Genomic DNA, 8,655 nt, shown 5'->3' with positions numbered 1-8,655 from the left:
AGTTGGCCTCCCCTCGATCCCTGTGAAGGTGATGGAGCAAGTAATCCTGGGATAGGAATGCCATTGGAGTGGAATCCATGGTCAAAAATGAATTTACACAGGGGAAATAAAGCCTGACTAGCAAAACACCCTCCTATGATGAAATGACTGGCTTTGAACTCTGTGTCCGATAACACTGTCTTAGAAAACTGATAAAGTACAGACTAGATTAGTAGTTGGTGAGGTGGATTAAAACTGGCTGATATGCTGGGCTCAAAGGGTTGTGATCAGCAGCACAAAGTCCATTTGGAAGCCAGACATTAGTGGTCCACTCCTGGGGTTGATACTGGGGCCAATGATCTTCAGTCATCTTCATTAATGAACTGGGATGATGGAACAGTGTGCACCTTTGCCAAGTGTGTTGATAATCTAAAACTGGGAGGAGTGGTTGATATATTGGATGGTTCTGCTGCCATTTAGAGAAACCTGGACATGCTGAAGTGTGTCCATCTAAGGGCCATGAAGATGATTAATGTATCAGAGTATCTCTTATTCAAGAAGAGGCTGAGAGAGACGGGTCTGTTCAGCTTGTAGAAGTATAGGCTTTGAAAGCATCTCATCAGCGTGTATACATACTCGATAGTGAGGGGAAGATGGAGACAGAAAAGAAACAAGGCAATGGCCACAAACTGAAACACAGAAAATTCCATTTAGATAGAAAAAGAAACTGAGGAGCGATCAAACACTGGAACAAGTTTCCCAGAAAGACTATGGAGTCTCCACCCTTGGCAACATTCAAATCTGACAGACATGACCCTGAGCAACCTGCTGTAGTTGCAGAGGTTAGACTAGCAACCTACTCTGAGCAGGGTGTTAGACCAGATGATCCCTAGAGCTGCCTTCCAGCCCCACTGGCTCTGTCATTCAGTGTTTGCAGGTTGCCGAAAGCACTGAATTGTTCCAGCCCGTATCAAGTTGCAGTTCAGCAAACAGCAGCAGGAGTCAGGATTGTTTAAACAACTTATTGAACTATTTGCCAACCGGTAATGTGGACCTGCTATAGTAGACTGCTTCTTTAGTTCTGTTTACATACACATTCTCTATTAGGTATGGTTCTTTCATTTTCTGTGAGGAGTGGTTATGCTCAGTGATTCACACCCTGTAATCATGAGCAAGGAGGGCACTCAATGTGCCTCAAATCACAAATCTCATTCACTGCTTTCAGATCTCCAGTACAGAATAACTCAGATGAGGCTACTGCTGAAACAGCCAGATTCTGTATCAGTGACACTACCCTCACTTGCTTGTTCCCACCTCATACTGCCCAATTCCTCGTGCTACCACACTGTTTGGGTACAGTTACTGGTGAATGAGAGTAGGTAACTGCTGGGTGTAACTGTTTCAGTAGAAAGGAAGGCTGTTTGAGATTAATGATAGTGGTAGTCAGCAGGAAGGTAATCCACTGCTTTAGATAGTAGTACTGGTCCAGGGTAGCTAAAAGTGTTCATAAGACCACAAGATGATTTAGGGTGGAAGGGACCTCAGGAGGTCTGCAGCCCAACCTCCTGCTCCAAGCAGGGTGAGGTGCAAGATCAGAGCAGGTTGCTTAGGGCTACATCCAGTGGGAGCTTGGAAATCACCAAGGATGGTGGCTGCAAAACTTCTCTGAGTTCCGATCCATGACTATCCACTGGATGAAAATGGTTTTCCTTATACGCAGCCTGAAGCTCTCTTTTTTCAGTCTATGCCTGGTTTCTCCCAACGTCCCTCCATATACAACTGGAAAAGTTTGACTCAAAAAGCTGTAATCCGAGGCAGCCACAGCTGTGGTCTCTGCCTGCAGCCGCACTGCTGATTTGGACTGTACTGCTGGGCAAGTTGCCACAAACTTTCTTTGGGAGGAAAATGTGTGGCATGTTTCGACATTTGCATAAAAATTCTCTATAGTTTACCAAAAAGCAATGAATGAAATAACTCATCAAATCATTCAAAGATGGTAAAAGTCAATAATGTTCTCTGTGCATAAGACATAGGTGTTACTGGATAGTGGAATTAACCTCACGCTTATAACAGGAGTGACATTTGTATATACTGCTGTCTGCCTCTGACATGTATGGATCATGTTAATCCATTCACTTCCCTTCCCTGGTTTTCTATCACATGAAATAAAGCATAATAAATTCTATGAATCTTCAGAGTATTTCAAGACTCAAATTCCATTTGTTCCTTGAAATTAAGAGCAGGTTATTTAAGAATCTATTTTTTTCTTTAAAAAATAAATCAAATACCCCCCCCGAAAAAATTAAACACCAGAAATTACCACAGTAATGATAAAATACACCTTGCATACATCTTGTGATTATTTCTGAGTCTTCTACAGACCCCCAAATGCACTTTCTGTAGTATTATGAATTATCATGCAATATATTTTTGACAATAGGGAAATGTAAGTATGTGAGAGAAGCAATACTTGAAGTATATTTCAGCAATATTATAGAAAAAATTAATTATGTAATTAGATACTACACCATTTAAACCTCAATTTCAGTGCCTTAGTGACACTTTAAAAACACATTACATATATTTTAAACACGTTTATCTATTTTTGAGCAGACTGCAGCCTTCCTGCCTAATAGCTCATCTGAAGTCATTCTCGGACCCCAGAAAACTGCTTCTGAATACTAGTGTTTACAGTTTAACACATACCATACCTAGGTTCATTTTGTGGTGGTAAGGCTGGATCACACTAGCATAAGATTCTATTTTCAGGGATCAGAGCATGGGACTTATACCGAAACTGTGTTTCTCCCCTTTTGTCAGTATATGCTTAGTTGAGTTAATGTGCTCCTTTTTATTAAAAAAAAAAAAAAGCAGCAATGCATGCAGCATTTTCTCCCTGTGCCTTTCAGGTATTTGCATGAGACTCAGCAGGTTTCTTAGGAAATGCCACTTCCTAGAGAAAAAAGAGAATGCTGAGAAACTCCACCCCCTCCTCCTCTCACTCCAAATCTGACACCCAGTATTCCTCAGGCTGTTTTTCCAGCCGTGTGGCTGACTCTGACTAAGGGAGGGGAACTGGAGAGGAATTCTCTTCTTACCACTTCCACGTCTGTATTTCCACCTATCTTCTACACTGTAGTGTTTCTACTGAAACTTCCTTGTCTTTCATTACCAAACAATAGCAGCTCGTGGCCTAGGGTGTGTACTGAGTGTGCCTGAATCACCATACAGCCCTTCCCTTTTCCTCTTCCAGCCCTCGGTCCTGGCAGAGGTACTGAAGTGGAAAGCCCCACTTCACCTTCCCCATCAGTATCAAATCTGTACAGTCCTACGCATGCTCTTTTCACATCTTTTCCCAATCTAAATGTACATATCATCAGTTACCTTTGAAATATACACCCATTTTCACATATTCTTACCCAGGAATATGCAAGGCAACTTAAGAGTCCAGATACTGAGTTATTAGGCAGGTGGTATGGTCCTGTGATAGGGCTGTTTCTGTCACGCTTGAGTTGGATGACAAACTGAACGGTTTTAATCCCACCGTCACAGTTTAGGCCCACTCAGCTAAGTAAATCACAGCCAAAAACGTTCAGTCACAGCTGTGCTACTGCTCACTGCTAGAGACTGACTTGAGGTACCTGACTTGAGGTCTATGATTTTCAGATGTTTCTTCAACTGTCCCTGAAAGCTGCCTCTGTACATGTGTTTGGGCATCCAAAATAATTAATAATGTTTTAAAATCTTGGGTCACATGATATGGCAGAAGTACTTTGCTAACAAGACCATCAGATGATGAGTGAGAATTTCACTGTTTTACAGAAAGGACTTAGGAGGACAAGGGGTTGCTTAAAGCTTAATTACTGTTACTGTATTTCTGTAAGATGAAAGGGGAATAAAAAGAGAAAAATGATGATGGATGAGAGTGTAGCGAAGTATACAAGTCTAACGTCTTGTTTAGACTTCAGAACTCTTGTTCAGCAATGCTGTTGATGGATATACTTTCCTCTGATGTTAGCTGGGAGAAGTCCTATTCAGAAATAATTGGAACGGCTAAGGAGCCTCTGGTCAGTATTGCCTATTTCATCTGGTGGCCTAGGGCAAAGTACACAGCAAATTAACTTTGGCTGTGACAAACCAAGTCTGCTTAAAGGGAGTTTGCTATGCTTTTAAGAGAAAGTTTAGAAGAATCTGTCTGGAGAGAAGCAAGGTAAAAAGGGAAGCAAGAAAACAAGGCAGAGAAAGCAAGAGAGAGCTCTTTCTGAGCAGAGAAAGCTGGTCTTTTTCTACTCTATAATTTAGTAGGGTGTTTTAAGAAAGTTAGCTCACTCTCACTGATGTTTTGAAAGCTCTTCTCAAAACAGACTGCACTTTACCATAGATTAATTGAATCAATTCACAGCCTCTTTTCTCTAATGAGCAATGTACAGTAAATTACAATTTGTCTAGTTTTGACCAGATTTGGTACGTTTCTGATGGTTTTAGATATGTTAAATATTAGGTTTCACTAGCTATCATGTAACACTTAATATCAAACACTATATCTTTTAACATCTGTCATGCCCCATTTGCTATCTAGTCACAGCCATAATTTTGCTGTTCTTCAACAGGCACCAAGTTGTAATTAAAAACTACAGGGCTGTTTAAAGAGTTCAGTAAAATCATACTCACTGGGGATGTCCTCAGGGCCCACAGCAGTTGAAACTGAAATGCAGTTACCAGTCAGAAATTCAGCATACTAATGGGGATATGACTCCAGCTCTCCATGTCCATGTCACTTGAACTCTGAGCTTTGATTTATTCCCTCTATGGCTTCCAATTCATTCTAACCAAGAAAGCAGTGCTTCACATATGCATTAGCCAGGTATTTACTCTAACATACCTCCAAATATTGTCACAGTCAAATAAATGATTAATATTTGAATACATAAGTTTGATACAAATGTCACCAAAATTACAGAAGTTATTATGTAGTGAAGGCTGCATGTGTGTATTACATATATTTGAAAACTGTGAAATCTAGGAACATTCTATTTTCTTGACAGAGAGGATGTGAAAATCAGCCCATTTCTACCAGCATATGGGATCAGTGTGAAACTGTGTTGCACTTGGGAGTACCAGCATATCCTCTCAACTGCTATTACTTATAATGCACTGTGAGTATGCCTGCTTTGCAGACGTGAATGACAAGGCTGCTGCTCCAGGAAGCTTGTATCTTGACTCGTGTACAACACAAAGGCTAATAGTTCAAGTTCTTATGAGAACGAAGAATGAGTCAGGTCTTCAGGGCAAACTTGGTTAATAGAAGGCTTGAGAAAAGTCTGAGGCTTTAAGGCCATTCCCTATAGGCTCTGGTTTTCCTTCATAAAATAAATAATGAAGACCCAATTTTTAATTACTTCAGATATTTCAAGAATGTCAAAATTCCTGAGGTTTTTGTACCATATTCCCTTGCACATTGTATGTTCTTGCACCCTAATTTGAACTCGTGGAGGTTTGTTTTGCAAGAATAACACTTATTAGCTGCAATAGCCACTGCTAATAAACAAAAATAACGTGACAATGTTTTCACAGCCTACCTGTATTTGCCCACATATACTCAGTCCCCTTGCTGTTGTCATCATGATTTTAGTAATGACATAACTTAGCTAAGTAAAGTAACTCATAGATTCTTTCAGGGAAGATTAATATTTACCAATACATTTAAAATCAAAAAATGGCTACTTTTGAAGCAAAAAAACCTTCGAAACCTTTTTGATATCTCAAGATGAAACTGAAAAGGGTACAAGCCCGCAGCTGTTTTTCAGACAACCAATGTTTCAGGACAGATCTCAAGGGTGCCAGGCTGTTTGATGCAAGATTTGTGACCACCTGAAGTAAAGGCACCCTAATCTGTGTCCCTAATCTCCGTCGTTGTTCTGTATTTGTTGGACAACCTGTCAGAGCGGGAGGGGATGAAGATGGAGAATGGAAAAGACTTGAGGGCCTCCCTCAGAGGTGCTGACTGGTGGTTCCCAGTGCTCTGTGTGTGCCTTTCCCTTTCTCTGCGGACAAACTCCTCTGGCCAGCGAGGGAGTGCGGTGGGATGGGACGGGGACAGAACGGGCTGTCACCTCAGTCTCTGGAACCGTCAGGCTGGATGTCTGAGGGGGCTGAGAGCCTGTAGAGAAACACCCCGGAGTTGTGCAATGAAGTTTCGCGGGACAGGGTGCTGCGCAGCCCCTCTCCCACACACACCTCCTGGGGGTCCCCGACCCTCCCGCCCCTCACCACCGCCCCGTGCTGCCCTCCCTGCCCGGCGGGGACAGGCGGAGCCGCCCCGGGGAACACCGGTGCCTGACCGGGCGCCCGTTTCCCGGGACTACGTTTCCCAGGGATCCGCGGCGCGGCCCCGCCCGCTGTCAGCGAGCGCTGCAGGTTGATCGTCGCGGCTGCAGATGAGCGGAGCCCGCGCGGGCGGGGGGGCGGCCGGGGCAGCGCCGCCGGGGCCGGGTCGGCGGTCGGCGCACTATGCGAGGCCGGGAGGATGGCGGTGGAAGGTAAGGACTCCGCGTCCCCTGCCCACCGCCCCCGGGGTCCCTCCCCTGTCTCCTCCCCCGGGCACTCACCTGCGCCGCGGCGGGGCCGCCCCGGCCCGGCCCGGCCCGGCCCGGCTCGGCTCGGCTCGGCTCGGCTCGGCTCGGCCGGGACGGGAGGGAGGGCAGTGCCCGCCGGCGGGGCCGCTCTGCCGCCCTGGCCTCGCCAGCGGGGCGCCCCCCGCGCCCCTCGGCCTGGCCGCCCCCAGCGCCGCGCCTGCCCCGGGCCAGGTGCCGCGGGGCCGGGCCGCGGCTGCCGCCCCCGCCTGCGGCGGGGGAGGCGGCGGGGGCCGCCCGGAGGCTTCGCTCGGCAACTTCCCGGCGGGCCCGGAGGTGCCGCCTCTCCCGGCACGGGCGGCCGACCTGCGCCGCCTCCCTCCGGAGCGGCCCCGGCGGCCGCGCTCAGCCCCGGGCGCCTTCCCCCGCCCCGCCGCCGGCCGGTTCCCGCGGGCGCCGCCGTCGCTCGCTGCCGCCCCGGTCCTCGAAGTGCCCCGAGGCCGCGGTGCCCACGAAGCTCCCGCAGTCCCCGATCGCTCCCGCGTGGGCGCAGAGCTGTGCCCGAGGGCCGAGGTGTTCAGCTCCTGGGCAGGCGGGAGCTGTGAGGTGTTCGCGAGGTCTGCCCGGCTCCTGGGAAAGTACCCGATAACTGAGAGGATGCCTACCAAGACGTGGAAAGGTGGATGGTTTGGGGAGGTCTTCCAGCTGATGCTGGGCTCCTGCAGCCCAGCTCTGTGTTCCCTTTCCATGGGGCTTTTAGGAAGTTGGAGGAGAGAGGTATCTAGGTGTATGGGAAAAAGTAGATCTGCTTTGCTGCTGTCCACTTCCAAAATTCACTCAGTTTTCTAGTGCTTTAGAGCAAGGTATTGACAATCCTGGGTTTTGTGCCTCCTCTTGCTTTATTTGGTGCCCTTGGGAAAGTTTAAGAAATCCACAGTGCGTAAACTAGCCATATCACCTCTTCTCCTGTGCTTAATTTGGGTTGTGTCAGTATTTTTGGGGTGTTCATCTTGAGACTACCATGAGCTTTGTTTTCTCAGTTATGATGAGATTACAGTTCCATCAGAAGCACTTGCTTTATTGCTGAAAATCGTGCTGAAGCTGTCTTTTGCTGGGTACCCAAGTGAACAGTGCAAATGATAGTCCAGCAAAAACTTGGGCTTCCTGAACACAGTGTGGAGCTTAACATCCCTGAAAACCAGCTTCCTATGCAAATTCAAATAAAGGTGAACAAGACCATTATATCTCAAAACGTATCTGTGTACCTCTCAAGTTGTTCATACTGAGCTTCTCCATGAGGCAAACAGATTTCTTATGCACAGGCTGCTTTACTGAATGGCAGTTGAAGACTGGAATGATACAAAGGAGGAAGGTAGTGAGTGGTCCTGAGTAAAAGCATTACTTCTTTGGTGGCAAAAGCATAGTGACAAGAACTGGGCATGCGTGCCCAGTAGTGGGTAAGTAAGTAAATGAAATGGACTGCCATGCACCAGATGGTTCATATGCCAGCAGCAACCCCTATTTCAGTGTGCTCACTAATGTCATCCTCCTTTATTTACTTGAAGTCCTTCTCAGTCTGTTTGCTAGATCTTTTCAGGTCTGTAATAATTCCTGTCATATCTGCAGTGCCCTCCATCTGAGAATCTCTAAAAGCTTTGTAAATATTAATGAAGAAAAGCTCTGCTAAAGCTTTGGGAAGCAGTGCTTTTTCCCTTCTCCTGAGATGGGATTTTTTTCTTTAACTCCTTCATCCCATTTCCTTCCCTCAGGATGCATCCTGCTGTGGTGTCTCAGAACAGGCTTTCTTGTCTGTATGTTCTGCATTCCTCCCATTTTGTTTTTTTTCTCTCTGAACTATCTGGCCTTTGCATAATTCTGTTGCCCTTACACTTACCCAGGAATATGACTATTTCAGCACAAGCTGCCATGTGGCTGTGACTACTTTGTATCAACATAGTGCATGCCCATTTCAGGCCTTTTATTATCCATCGTTTTCTGTTGGAACTATGTTTCTTTGTGTGACTGTGCTTAAAAGCCTGCTTTTATCTTAATGCATCTTCTGCTGTATTGGAGCCCTGGGAGTGAGCTGTGTTCTGTTCCTGAA

General features: G+C 46.2%; 1 protein-coding gene across 2 annotated transcripts in view; it reads left to right on the top strand.

Annotated features, from left to right (window-relative positions):
• Positions 1–6,384: 6,384 nt before the first annotated feature.
• SAMD12 (sterile alpha motif domain containing 12) overlaps positions 6,385–8,655 on the top strand; it is a 177,083-nt gene continuing 174,812 nt past the window's right edge. The window contains exon 1 of one of the 2 annotated variants that reach the window (XM_027731175.2): positions 6,385–6,518. In XM_027731175.2, coding sequence (XP_027586976.1) covers positions 6,506–6,518 — 13 coding nt within the window. In that variant the 5' untranslated portion in view covers positions 6,385–6,505. The remainder of the gene's footprint in view (positions 6,519–8,655) is intronic. The other variant, XM_039381865.1, reaches the window with a different exon arrangement.

The sequence above is a fragment of the Pipra filicauda genome, unplaced genomic scaffold (assembly GCF_003945595.2).
Source record: "Pipra filicauda isolate LSUMZ 115617 unplaced genomic scaffold, ASM394559v2 scaffold243_size1161148_pilon, whole genome shotgun sequence".
Classification (NCBI taxonomy): Eukaryota; Metazoa; Chordata; class Aves; order Passeriformes; family Pipridae; genus Pipra; species Pipra filicauda.
The sequence above is the reverse complement of the archived record's forward strand: the minus strand, read 5'-3'. Positions and strand labels throughout refer to the sequence as shown.